Source organism: Scleropages formosus, chromosome 6 (assembly GCF_900964775.1).
Source record: "Scleropages formosus chromosome 6, fSclFor1.1, whole genome shotgun sequence".
In the NCBI taxonomy this organism is placed as follows: domain Eukaryota; kingdom Metazoa; phylum Chordata; class Actinopteri; order Osteoglossiformes; family Osteoglossidae; genus Scleropages; species Scleropages formosus.
The window spans coordinates 5632571-5647081 of record NC_041811.1 but is presented as its reverse complement, the minus strand read 5'-3'; the positions used below and the strand labels follow the sequence as shown (position 1 = coordinate 5647081).

The window sequence follows — 14511 nt, the reverse complement described above, 5'->3', positions numbered from 1 at the left end:
ACGAAAAGCAGCTGGTTTTATAAACATCACAGCAGACTCGGCATTTGGCGAAACCGGGTCCTCCGCCAAAAAGTCACCAAGCGACAAGAGGTGCAGCAAGACAGCCAGGCTGGCAAGAGAGGTGTTCGCAATCGACGGCAGAGTTGGGGCAGCACGGAGAGGCTGCGGAGAGTAGGCCCTATGGTACTGCGAGAGCCGGTCAGCTGTGGGGAGCACAGGGCAGTCACCAAAAAACACATGGGTGCCAGCAAGCCTGGTATGTGCCACAGGCAAGGAAAAGAGCTGTGCTGGGACCAAGGCCAGGCAGACAAGGGACGAGGATGGTGGCCTTGGGACAGGCTCTTTCAGTTGTCCCTGCCCCAACAGCTGGCGCTGAGCATCCGGAACCTGCACTCCCGACTGGAGGCACAAGAGAGACAGCACCAGACATTGGGACGTTTGTGGGGCAGGCAGCAGTGGGGACGCTACATTTCTTTATGATGGGGGCAATGTAACGACCCGCGTTACTGTGTTTTAGTGGGAAATGTGTTTAATGTAAATAGTTGCATTATGGGAAAAATGAGTAAAGTAAGGGTGCAATCACTGGGGTCACTTCTGGGGAAAATGATGGTGGTGACCATGTTTGGCTGTTGGAAGAGAGAGATCCTGCAGGTACTAAGCAAGCTGCGAAGGTTGGCTTGATATGTAGGTTGTGGAGGAAATGGGGTCCTCGGACCAAGAGCATTGTTTCCATGTGTGCTAGTGTTCAAATAAACGTTCGAGAGGAACGCTGCCCGTGCGTCCTTCTTCGCCCTATCCAAACCCATGGTGCTGCATGCCACAATATGTTTTTTTATAAGAATATGTTTATGGAATGTATTAAGCAAGGTTTCAGCATAACAGTCAGTTGCATAAAAAAGACATTCTGTACTGATGTCTGCCTGCTATCATTCTGGATGGGAGTTGTGGGGGTCAGAGTTCAAAATCAGGTATGTTGAAAATGTCAGAGAGAATTCAGGATCCTGACAGCTTGGGTGGAAAATGCTGTTGCACAGTCTGGTTTAGTGGGCTCGTATGCTTCTGTATCTTCCCAGATGGTAGGAGGCTGAAGAGGCTGGGAAGGGTGTGAGGGGTTACTCACAATTTTTGAGGCTCTGCAGGTGCAGTGGGCATGGTAGATGTCCTCTTGGGAGGGGAGTGGGGTGCCAATAATTTCCCCAGTTGAAGTCACTATGTATTGTATGGTTTTGGGGTCGGAGACATTGCAGTTCCTTACCATGCAGTGATACAGCTCTCGTTAGTGCCCTCGTAGAAGGTGTGCATGATGTGTGGTGGGACATGTGCCTTCCTCAGCATCCACAGGAAGTAGAGGTGCTGCTGGGCTTTCTTGGCCAGTGACACAGTGTTGGTGGTCCAAGAGAAGTCATCAGTGATGTGCACCTCCAGAAATTTCATGCTGCTGACTCCATCTACGGCAGAACCATCAATGGTCTGTGGATGATGATGGGTATGGGTTCTTCTGAAGTCAATGACAATCTCTTTTATTTTTCCCACATTGAGAAGGAGATTGTTGTTTCTCCACCACACAGCCAGTTGGTCGACCGTTCCTCTGTATAATGTTTCATCATTGTTGCTGATGACACCCACTACAGTTGTGTCATCAGCAAACTTAATGATGTGGTTGGAGCTGGATCTTTCTGTACAGTCATGAGTCAGAAGTGTGAAGAGCAGAGGACTGAGCCCATACTCTGGAGGCGCTCTGTGCTCAGTAGGGTGGTGCTTGAGGTCCAACTGCCAATCCAAACTGACTGAGGTCTTCCTGTGAGGAAATCCAAGATCCAGTTACAGAGGGAGGTATTCAGGCCCAGCCGGTCTAGTTTGCCCATGAGTTGCTGAGGGATGATAGTACTGAATGCTGAGCTGAAATCAATGAACGCATTCGGAAGTAGGTGTTCTTGTTGTCCAAGTGTGTCAGGGATAGGTGACAGGCAGAGGATAGAACATCATCCGTGGACCACTTGGCCCAATATGTAAATTGGAGTGGGTCAAGAGTGGGAAGGAGGATGGATTTTATCTGTTGCACGACCAACCTTTTGAAGCATTTCATGATGATGGGGGTCAGTGTCACGGGATGATAGGCATTCAAGCAGAATGCAGATGACTTCACTGAGTGACTCTCTGGTGTTAACGCTTGGAGGTATATACACAGTCACTAGCATGATGGCCGTGAATTCCCTTGGCAGATAGTAAGGTTGGTACTTAATAATAATAAACTCCACCAGTTATTAACCATGTTTATAAGTCTTACCGGACAGCGCTGTGTCTGTTTGCTCTGTAGGAGGTTAGCCAGTCCAGCTGAATGGCGGACTCTGGGACGGTTTCATTCAGCTATGTTTTGGTAAAAACAAAAACAGCAGTCCCTCATGCTAGTTTGTCATCAAGAGAGCATACTTTGGCAAGCAGGATGGTCGGGATAACTAGTCTGTTAGGGCTAGCCTTTAGCCTAGCCTCAAGCCTCCGCGTTTGCCTCATTTGTGTCTCCTTTCACAGCGCTTAGCCTGCAGTGTTTCTTCAGTTTGGATGTTAGTGAGATTTGCATTGCTTGTTCTGCCGATGTCTGGCAGGAGTTGACAACTGTGCATATATATTTAGACATAGTTTCCAAGGCTAATAAAGACACATCTGCAAAATGGAACAGAGAAAACACTATTGTTTCAGGCCTGGGAGAGGCTGCTGCATTTTTGCGTGCCACCATTCATATCATTTTGACATCTTTCATCATCATCCTCCATGCATTCTTCCCAAGGGACTGTAAACTCAAAGATGACTTGTATTGAAGTTTCAGACAGCTGGACAGTGTGTGTCTCTATGATGCTGACTGGAAATCTAAGGTCATGATTATCTCATTACAGCGCTAACAATAGTGGCCCCCACTGAGTTGTTTTGTGAGTTTACTGCTGAAGTAGTTACATGGACTTTGCTCCATGTCATGGACTGGATCTAGGTGCTAGCTGCTTAGTGTCCTATTTGCTAATCAGGACTGCCTTTAAAGTGGAGTGGGGTTGTCTTTTTTGTGTGTTCTCTGTGCTAACAGAGTTCTGACAATTCACTCTTGGTGTGACTCACCTTCTGTTGCTTGATTCCCTTGTGCTTATTTTTGTTTTTTCAAAACCCTTTTGTCTAAAGACTTGTTTTGTTTAAAGATTGCACTTGCTAACTAAATAAATTCTGCACTTGGATTCATCTGCACTCCATCCAAGCCTCTTAAAGAAGACACAGGCTTTGCCCCTGAAACTGTCAAAGTAAGAGTTAAGGACATAACCAGGCACCAGTACGGATGTAATCCTGAAACTGACACACACTTGAAGAACCTTACATTCACCCAAGGAAATGCTGCAGGTTGTTTAGGTGGGAGCCATCACTCCAGCTGTCACATCTTCTGGGCCAGCATCAGCAGACTGCCTTTCTATTCAGCAGAACTACTGCTGGTGACCCTGATCGGCAGCCCCAAAATGGTATGATGGGTTGAAGAACCATTTCAAAGGACATAAGATTCACTTGTTTTAGCCTTCCACATAGAGCACAGAATACGGGAAGGTTATTTTAATTTTTGCCCTGCAGATGGATAATGAGATGAGTTCTCACATTCTCCTTGCCACGCCCACACCTTCGGACCAACACGGAACACCTGTGACTCAACGCAGACCGCAGCATAAAAGGCTGCGTCGGACAGCCAGCTGATGCGGAACCTTGATCTGCCTCCTAGTTAGCGACCTTCTCCAGCCCTTTACCTGTTCCTGAACGCCTTCCCCGAACCCGTACCTCGTTCCCCCGATCTACTGCCTCCTTTGGATTATCGACCTCTTGCCTGAACACTGACCTCGCCTTTTGGATCCTCCCTGTTACGACGTTCGCACCTCGAAGACCCTTTGCCCGTCCCCTGACCTCATCTCCTGGATTTCCCCGAAGACACCACGATCATCGCTCTGCACTTGGGTCCGCCGCCTCCCTCTGACGCGAACATGACACTCCTATCTGCTCATTAAACTTTCACAACATCGTCTGTCAAAACATGTGAAACAAACTGAAGCAAAGATCACTCTATAGATGTCCTGTGTGATTGCCCAGCCTCAACGTGAATACAATTGCAGTTAACGAGAAGTTTTTGGCTTGCATAGCTATCATGCATTGTAACTGCTTTCATAATAGCTTGTTGTAGGTAACTAGTTGGAGGAATCCTTAGTAACTTGTATTCAATACTATTCCCAACTGAGTAACAAAAGCAATGTTCTTGATGCACTCTGTTTCCATGTTTAACATTCTGTTGCCTTACAAATCCCAACATCGCTGTGAGTGACACCGGCTGCTAAGCTACAGCACTGCACATTAACATGTAGAAAAAAAACAACATACGGTGTCTGGATATAGTAATGTAACATCTTTGTGTGCTGCTATGACAATAGCAAATAGCCATGTGACACCAGTACACACCTTAAATGATGGAATGGGCAGCAGGTTTAACCTATGAGATTTAGAGATTTCGAACAGACAAATTGGACAACCAATTAGGTTTTTCTCGTTTATGGTGTATTCAGGCAATAGCAGTATAAAAGTGTCTTCCTTCCATCAGTGACAGAATTGTGGGGCTACTGTTCTGGAACTGGAAGGAGTTGAGGTATTTTTTTTTGCACATAAAGCTTTTTAAAAATGGATTTTTGTACTTTTAGAGATTGCCCATCTGCAGGTGATCAGTCTGGAAAGCAAATGAGGGAATTATTAAGTTAGTTGAGTGAATATCAGTGAATCATAGTGAATTATGAATAACCTAATGACAGAGATAAAAGATACTTTTTAACATTAAAATCTTTACCTGCCTAGTTCATTCATAAATTATGATTAACAATATAAGTAAGTGAAGTGTTTGATAATGTTTCATTTAAAAATGAATGTGAGTAGTACAGGTTTTACCATTTGAACTGTGCCTTCTTTTTTGATTTGTTGCTGGTTTTGGTGACCTCACTGTGGCATACTGCATGAAGTGGATCCCCAAAAACAGTCACGATAACCACCTATAATCTCCCTACCCCTCATAGCCTCAGGATGGCAGCCACCTTTCTTAGTAACAGCGTGGGCATCCAGGAGCTGTTCAAGAACATTTCCTTGTTCAAATTCAATGAATTCTAATTTATTCATTTTCATTTTTTTATGTGCTATAAGTGTACATAAAACATTTTTTCACATGTATATGTGAACCTTTATTAATTTGGAGATTGTTAACCTTTATTAACTGGAATTTGAAGAGTTGCCTAGGACTGCCAAAGACTCTAGTGCCAGCCCTGTATGTAATGTATGTTGCATTTACATTTATTTATTTAGCGGACACTTATCTCCGAAGAGATGTACAGCTCAGAAAATAATACAACAGTTCACTACACCAACAAGTAGTGAGATACAGATGCAGACACATGATATTTTTTTGTACAGTCAATTTGTTATGTACCACCATGTAAACCAGTGTACATTACACAAGTAGTTGCATATAGGGTTTTTCCTTTTAATTACTGAACTGAAAAAAAATCATGTACACATTTATGAAGTATTGCCACCCTTAAATGCTGAGAGATTCAGCAATTCTGAGAGAGGGAGGTCATTCCACCACATTAAAGCCAGAACCAAAAACTTTTATGCTTTGATTTTGAATCTCTTGTTCGTGAGACCACTAACCATTAAATGGGCACAGGTGAAGTGTAGCAGTCTGGGTGGAGCATAGTGAGTGATCAGGTGTTTGAATTTGATCTGGTCAGATACAGAAAACCAATGGAGAGGCACAAGGAGGGGAGATAAATGGGGATGCTTTGGTAACTCAAACACAACTTGAGCAGCATCATTGTGTACCAACTGGAAAGGTTTGATAGCCAAAACCGGAAGGCCATACAGGAGAAAGTTGCATTGGTCATTGCAGGATATCGTCATGGCCTGGACCAGAAGTCGTGCAGTTTGTTGTGAGATAAGGCCAGATCCCATGAAAGTTATGTCGGATGTATCTGCAGGACCGGGTTATGATTTGGATGCTGATGTTGATTACACTGATACTGCTCTGAGTTTTTTGAAAAATTTAGTCAAAGTTTTTCTTACCGCTACATGACCATGCTAGATAAAAATTTTAACCTTTTGTCCTGGTGCCTTCCTTTCTACTTGTACCACTATGAATTTGCATTTTCTTGGTATACAGACTGTTGTCATATAGTTGGGTTCAGAAAACTTGGTTGGTGTTAAGAATTGGTTAACTCTTGATCAACAAACGCAAGGAGGTTTAGCAGGCAAGAGGTATGCCGGAAACTGACGCCTGGTATAGCTGCAACAAGTATCTGGAAATAATTTTAACTGTGCCAATGCATCCACAAGAATGCAGATTAAAATTGTTACAGCAATAGCATTTTCAGTACACTGGTGTACTGTGTATCATGGGTACTTCTCAACTGGCTGTGAATTCACTCAGGTCAGTATGTGCAAAATCACCCAACTTCACTGTTCAATTAAATTCAGTTTATTTTTATAGAGTGTTCACAAAGTGACACAGCAGTTTAACATACGCATAAGGCAAGAAAAACAAATGCAACAAATACATCAGATAAAGAAACAATGTTTGCATCTGTCTCCTTCTGGTGCTCTGATTTTCCGTTGATTTTACACTGGGGGTTTTTCTGAGTGTGATGTACTGCTGGGAAATAAAAGTCTGCATTTCTGTACAGGGGGCAAATATGTCCCAAGAGCTGTTCTTGTGGACCTGGATCCAGACACCATGTGCTATGTACGATACAGCCCCTCATGGGAAGATTGGATTATCTTGAAAAAAAAATCAATTCTGGGAAAGGTTGAAGGGAAAAGATGTCAATCAACCGGATCAACGGACTCACTCATGATCAACAATGCAACATCAACTCAGATTGATTGAACAACATCTGCTTACTGGGAAAGCAGATATTTCGCTTAACAACCACTTTTCTGACAGCTTGTTTGTAATTAGTTTTGGCAACCCTTAGCACCAAGTATCCAAGCAACAGTGTACTCAAACAAATGTAACAAAAGTAATGTTCATGATGTATTCTGCTGCTATGCTAAACATTCTATTGCCTTGCAAACCCTAACAAAACCCAATTAGAGTAACATTAGCTGCTAGGCTACAGCTGTGCTCATTATCTTATGTCATTGCGAAAAACAATAACGGTGTCTGGTATAAAGTAATTTAACTAGGTGAACAGCTATGGCAATACCGAACAGTCACATGACACTTGATGAAACAGGTGTTAGATTTAGCCAATGAAATTTAAGGGTTTAAGATTGACTGACTGTGGCCAATTGGGTTTTTTCTCTTTGGTGACTTCAAGTTATGAGAGCTGTATAAAAGTGTTCTCCAGTGGTTGTTGCAGACAATAAGTGAGTGTCAGATTTTATTTTTGCTTGGAAATTTTGCCCTTTTTTTTTTTCCTTTCCCCCTCCTCCCATTTGGAAATGGGGGAAATTGTTCATTTACAAGCAGGAGATTGTGGGAACAATATTGGAGCTAAGGTTGGTGGATACAGTCCATCCATCCATCCATCTTCCTCCGCTTTTATCCGGGGCCGGGTCGCGGGGGCAGCAGTCCGAGCAGAGTACTCCAGACCTCCCTCTCCCCGCACACCTCCTCCAGTTCCTCTGGGGGAACCCCAAGGCGTTCCCAGGCCAGCCGGGAGACATAGTCTCTCCAACGTGTCCTTGGTCTGCCCCGAGGCCTCCTCCCAGTGGGACAAGCCCGGAGCACCTCCCCAGGGAGGCGTCCAGGAGGCATCCGGAACAGATGCCCGAGCCACCTCAACTGGCTCCTCTCGATGCGGAGGAGCAGCGGCTCTACTCCAAGCTCCTCCCGGGTGACTGAGCTCCTCACCCTATCCCTAAGGGTGCGCCCAGCCACTCTGCGGAGGAAACTCATTTCTGCCGCTTGTATCCGCGATCTCATTCTTTCGGTCATGATCCAGAGTTCATGACCATAGGTGAGGGTAGGAACGTAGATCGACCGGTAAATTGAGAGCTTCGCCTTACGACTCAGCTCCCTCTTCACCACAACAGACCGGTACAATGACCGCATTACTGCAGACGCCGCACCGATCCGTCTGTCGACCTGCCGCTCCATTTTTCCCTCACTCGTGAACAAGACCCCAAGATACTTAAACTCCTCCACTTGAGGGAGCAACTCCCCCCTAACCCGGAGGGAGCAATCCACCTTTTTCCGACTGAGAACCATGGCCTCGGATTTGGAGGTGCTGATTCTCATCCCCGCCGCTTCGCACTCGGCTGCAAACCTCCCCAGTGCACGCTGCAAGTCTTGACTTGATGAAGCCAACAGGACCACATCGTCCGCAAAAAGCAGAGACGAGATCTCGCGGCCACCAAAACAGACACCCTCCGTTCCCTGACTGCGCCTAGAAATTCTGTCCATAAAAATAATGAACAGAATCGGTGACAAAGGGCAGCCCTGGCGGAGTCCAACATGCACCGGGAACAGGTCTGACTTACTGCCGGCAATGCGAACCAAGCTCCTGCTCCGGTCATACAGGGAACGAACAGCCCGTAGCAACGAGCCCCGAACCCCATAATCCCGAAGCACCCCCCACAGGATGCCACGAGGGACACGGTCGAATGCCTTCTCCAGGTCCACAAAACACATATGGACTGGTTGGGCAAACTCCCACGAACCCTCCAACACCCTAGTGAGGGTATAGAGCTGGTCCAGTGTTCCACGGCCAGGGCGAAAACCGCATTGCTCCTCCTGAATCCGAGGTTCGACTATCGGTCGGATTCTCCTTTCCAGTACCCTGGCATAGACTTTCCCAGGGAGGCTAAGGAGTGTGATCCCCCTGTAGTTGGAACACAATCTCCGGTCCCCCTTCTTAAAAAGAGGGACCACCACCCCGGTCTGCCAGTCCAGAGGCACCGTTCCCGAACTCCACGCGATGCTGCAGAGGCGTGTCAGCCAAGACAGCCCCACAACATCCAGAGACTTGAGAAACTCGGGGCGGATCTCATCCACCCCCGGAGCCTTGCCACCGAGGAGTTTTTTGACTACCTCAGCAACTTCAGCCAGGGTAATGGACGAGTCCCCCTCCGAGTCCCCAGCCTCAGCTTCCTCTACGGAAGGCGTGTCGGAGGGATTGAGGAGATCCTCAAAGTACTCCTTCCACCGCCCGAGAACATCCTCAGCTGAGGTCAGCAGCGCACCACTTCCACTGTAAACAGTGTTCGTGGAACACCGCTTCCCCCCTCTGAGTCGCCGGACGGTTTGCCAGAATCTCTTTGAGGCCGACCGAAAGTCTTCCTCCATGGCCTCACCGAACTCCTCCCAAGCCCGAGTTTTTGCCGCGGCGACTGCCAGAGCCGCGCTCCGTTTGGCCCGTCGGTACCCGTCAGCTGCTTCAGGAGTCCCATGAGCCAGCCAGGCCCGATAGAACTCCTTCTTCAGCTTGACGGCATCCCTTACTTCCGGTGTCCACCACCGTGTTCGGGGATTGCCGCCGCGACAGGCACCGGAGACCTTATGGCCGCAGCTCCGAACAGCCGCACCGACAATGGAGGAGCGGAACATAGTCCATTCAGACTCGATGTCCCCCACCTCCCTCGGGACCTGGTTGAAGCTCTGTCGGAGGTGGGAGTTGAAGACCTCTCTGACAGGGGCCTCCGCCAAACGTTCCCAACAGACCCTCACTATGCGTTTGGGCCTGCCAGGTCTGTCCAGCTTTTTCCCCCGCCATCGAATCCAACTCACCACCAGGTGGTGATCAGTTGACAGCTCAGCCCCTCTCTTCACCCGAGTGTCCAAGACATATGGCCGAAGGTCAGAAGAAACGACTACAAAGTCGATCATCGACCTCCGACCTAGGGTGTCCTGGTGCCAAGTGCACTGGTGGACACCCTTATGCATGAACATGGTGTTCGTTATGGATAAACCGCGACTAGCACAGAAATCCAATAACAACTCACCGCTCGGGTTCAGATCAGGGAGGCCGTTCCTCCCAATCACGCCCCTCCAGGTATCACTGTCGCTGCCCACGTGGGCGTTAAAGTCCCCCAGTAGAACGACAGAGTCCCCAGTGGGAGCGCTTTCCAGCATGGAATGGTGGATACAGTAAATTAGCCATTTTGTGAAATTAGCCAAAATAACTTTGCTCATGTTACAAATGTTCAGGTTGCAATTTTCCCCAAAATGAACTACTTCCTCATTGTACAAATATTCAGTTTACAAGTTTCCAAAGAAAATGTGGAAATCTCCCATTGTATTCATTTTAAATTGTATTTGCTATTCTAAGTTTAAATATTTGTTGTGGAGGGAAAATACAGCTGCATTTCTACCTTCCAACATTAGTTGGCAGTGAAATGCCCCAACCAGTAAAGAAATCAAGAGATGCCCTTGTTTTATTAAGCCTTCATTGATTGTCTGGATAATTTTTTAAACCGTTCAGAAGCTTACAAACATAAGCCATGTTTATCTGAAAGGGTGGTTGCAGGGATTAAACAAAAAATAAAAATGACTTTTTTTCTGTTTTAAATAAGCTTTAATATCTGAAATTAATAAATGCTGAACTGCAATACAGACAAGTCATGTCCTGCCTTGTTCTTCTGGAAAATAAGAATTATTCCTGCACTGGACACTTGGGTTTTGATAATACATATATGGGCAAGTGATTGGTCCAGGGTATTTTTAAAGAACCTAACATGTTAGAAACTGAACGGACACATTATTCAGATTTTATTGATTTCTACGTTGTGAGAGACTTCAAGCTAAAATTGTATTAAACTCAAGACCGCAGAGTATCACAGATGACATGAATTGTGCATTATTTTCTCTGAGCAATGATCCACTTTTTATAGCTTTACCTGCATGGCTGACTCATAAAATTGTTTCTTTATTAAAAATCACAAATGAGGAGAATACTGACAGAATGGTGCCCTGTGTATGCATTTTGTGGATTTTCGTGGTTGGGTTTTTTTTTGTGCCACAATCTCCTATTTGATGCACTTCCCTTATGATCACTGTGCCATTTCAGTTCTGGGAGGTGATCAGTAATGAGCACAGAATTGATCCAACTGGGACCTACTATGGAGACAGTGACCAGCAACTGGAGAGGATCAATGTCTATTACAATGAAGTCACAAGTGAGCTCAAGATTCATCACTTATCCATGACACAAATGCACACTGTTGACACTGGGGGTTTTTCTGAGTGTGATGTACTGCTGGGAAATAAAAGTCTGCATTTCTGTACAGGGGGCAAATATGTCCCAAGAGCTGTTCTTGTGGACCTGGATCCAGACTCCATGTGCTATGTACGATACAGCCCCTATGGCCAGGTCTTCCGGCCAGACAACTTCATCTTTGGTGAGATTCGCTAATTTTGCATGTTACTTAGTTTTATTCACCAAATGCTGCTTTCAGTCTGACAAGAGAAGATAGAGATTCTGCATTTTTGTGGTCCATCTAATGGTAACAACTGCATTTGCTTTCCACCACAGGTCAGAGCGGAGCATGCAATAACTGGGCAAAAGGCCACTACACAAATGGTGCCGAGCTGGTGGACTCCGTGTTGGATGTGGTGAGGAAGGAAGCAGAGAGCTGTGACTGCTTGCAGGGCTTCCAGCTCACACACTCCCTGGTTGGAGGCACTGGTTCCGGCATGGGCACTCTGCTCATTAGCAAGATACGCGAAGAGTATCCTGACCGCATCATGAACACTTTCAGTGTGATACCTTCTCCCAAACTGTCAGATGTGGTAGTCGAACCCTACAATGCCATGTTGTCCGTGCACCAGCTGGTGGAGAACACAGATGGGACCTACTGTATTAACAACGAAGCCCTATATGACATCTGCTTCCGCTCATTCAGTTTCATCACACCCACCCTTGGTGACCTTAACAACTTGATATCTATCACCATGAGTGGGATCACCACTTGCCTTAGGTTTCCTGGCCAGCTGAATGGAGATCTGCGCAAAATGGTAGTCAACATGGTTCCCTTTCCTCGTTTGCATTTCTTCATGCCTGGATTTGCACCCCTCACCCACAGGTCGAGCCAACAGCGTGACGTCCTGACAGTATCTGAACTTTCTCAGAAGATGTTTGATGCAGGAAACATGATGGCGGTCTGTGACCCACGACATGGTCGCTACCTGTCTGTGGCCACCATCTTCCGTGGTCACATGTCCATGAAGGAGGTGGAAGAGCAAATGGTGAATGTGCAGAACAAGAACAGCAGCTACTTCGTGGAGTGCATCCCCAACAATGTCAAGACAACCATCTGTGACATCCCCCATCATGGTCTCAAGATGTCCTCCACCTTCATCGGCAACAGCACGGCCATTCAGGAGCTATGGCTGCACGTCTCCAAAAAGTTTGCAGCCATGTTCCGGCGTAAGGCCTTCCTACACTGGTATACAAGTGAGGGCATGGATGAGACGGAGTTCACTGAGGCCGCAAGCAACATGAACGATCTGGTGTCTGAGTACCAGGAGTTCCAGAATGGTACCACTGAGGATGAGGAAGAATTTGAGGGGGAGGGTGAAGAGGAGATGGGCTGAATCTTTCTTTCTCTGTGTGGTTTTTTGACCAGTGTTTTCTTGATGAGATCACTGTTCATAGTGTTTGTTTGTTCTGTTTGTTCATCGTCTATCCAAAAATCTGTAAATGTTTCCATTGCTGCCGCACTTGTTGACATGACTTAAGTTTTCTTCAGATTTTTCAGCATGGTAATGAAATAAGCAATCAGTACACCAGGAATATACATTAAATACAACAGGAGGGAACAAGGTTAAAGCATTTAGCACAGAGAGTCGCATAGCAGTATGTTGACAGATCTGAAAGGACCAAATCCTCTTGAATTCATTGCAATAATATTATAATGCAGATGTTAATGTTTTAAGTGGAAGTCTTGAATCACTTAAGTATTCATATTTGTAGAGGGAGCTGCCTTCTGGCATTTAAAAGTTTGACCAAATTCATGAGAATAATGATGAAATGTTCCATTTTTTTTTTTTTTTTTTAAATCTGAGCTGTAAATGATCAGTTTTATACAAAGAGAAATGCGGAAGCTGAACAATAATTATCATTTTGGGCTACTTTCAAGTGCAGTGGTGGTTCTTCTTGGCCTGCCAATGTTCCCATGTATCTCGCCTTCTCTCTCCACTGACTTCCTGAAGCCACCCCTATCACATGATCTCCAGGACTGATGGATCAACTCCTACACCCCAGCTATAGCTCCTCTACCCCTTATCTCTTTTATCTATGAAGGGCTCAACATCAAAAATCTGTGATTCACAGCCTTTAAAAAGTGGTTAAAAAAGAAAAAACTGAACTTCTTACAAGATTTATTGAGAGCCTTTCTCAGTTCCCCAAGAGGTCCAGAAAAGTACACATTGATCCTGGGCAGTCAAATGGGTGCATTCTTTATGCAGATATCTAGTCTGGTTCAGTAAATGAATGCACAGTACATGCATGGCTGGGCTAAAGCCTTACTAAGTTTGTATCATGTTGCAAGATTTTGGCAGGCAATATGGGATAAAAAACTGAAGCTTACAAAAGTGAATGTGAGTTCTATCTCTTTATCAGAGAAGCACAAACACTGGACCAGTGCATTTTTGGTTGCGCCATTTGGGCAAAGTGAACCAACATAGTATCTACAGCTAAATATTTGGTGACTGAAGAATTGGCAGGGTGACCCACCCAGGATGAGATTATGATCTTCAGGAATCATCTGAGTGGGATATTCCGCATCCCTCGGTCTTCTTGAATGAAGCTACAGTTTCCAGGTTTTTGCAGCAAGTCTTATTCACTGCTTTCAGCTTTTATTTGATACCGCTCAGTGATTTCACCATGATCTCAGTAGAATGTCTATTCATTTTGTTCAGTCTTTCAGTTTTCCACAGTTTTCAGTTGGCGGATTCAAGCTGTAATTTTTTTTTTTTTTTTTTTTTTTGTGGGGGGGACAGGGACAAAAAGACCAAAGTCACATGTGTATAATTAAACAATTTAATATAGGGAATCACTTGTGCAAGAGGTGGTGGGTGTTTTTTTTATTAATTAAATGCTGATTTTTTTGGAAAGGGAAGGGAAACTCCCAGAGCTTGTTTGTATTTTATATTGTTGTATGAAGGCATTCAGATTTGCTTACAAAAATTCTCTTGAGCCCCTCTCCCCAAACCTTGTACACCCCACCTGCCGTTCATCATAAATGCCGTTCATCACAAATTTAGAGCGACATCTGTAAAGCAAAGTCCCATCCAGCAGGGGGCACCAGAGGCATAGAGAGCATTGGAAGCATGGACATATGTCAAGTGACAACAAGAACACTGTGCTGTGGGGGAACCAATTGTAAGGGTTCATGTCAGACCTTCAGGTGTCCGCACTATGGTTGAGCACAACCCAAGAAGGATTTAGTGTGAGTGTGGGAGGCCAGATGTCTGGTACTGGCAGAGAGCAAGGCCTGTAGAAATGTCCCAGCCTGGATGTG

At 45.6% G+C, this 14511-nt stretch overlaps 1 protein-coding gene across 1 annotated transcript; it reads left to right on the top strand.

The window, feature by feature from the left end:
* The first annotated feature begins 7430 nt into the window (after positions 1-7430).
* LOC108922689 (tubulin beta chain-like) lies at positions 7431-13546 on the top strand. Its single transcript, XM_029252864.1, has 4 exons — positions 7431-7548; positions 11058-11166; positions 11278-11388; positions 11523-13546. The coding sequence occupies exons 1-4, from the start codon at positions 7492-7494 to the stop codon at positions 12581-12583; spliced, it is 1338 nt and encodes a 445-aa protein (XP_029108697.1). The 5' UTR covers positions 7431-7491; the 3' UTR covers positions 12584-13546.
* Positions 13547-14511: the final 965 nt, after the last annotated feature.

Excerpts from the sequence above, each read along its gene's own strand:
- LOC108922689 (XM_029252864.1), top strand. The coding sequence starts at position 7,492 with ATGGGGGAAATTGTTCATTTACAAGCAGGAGATTGTGGGAACAATATT. Across the intron at positions 7,549-11,057 it reads GGAACAATATTGGAGCTAAG|TTCTGGGAGGTGATCAGTAA; the intron begins GTTGGTGGATAC and ends GTGCCATTTCAG. Across the intron at positions 11,389-11,522 it reads GCCAGACAACTTCATCTTTG|GTCAGAGCGGAGCATGCAAT; the intron begins GTGAGATTCGCT and ends TTTCCACCACAG.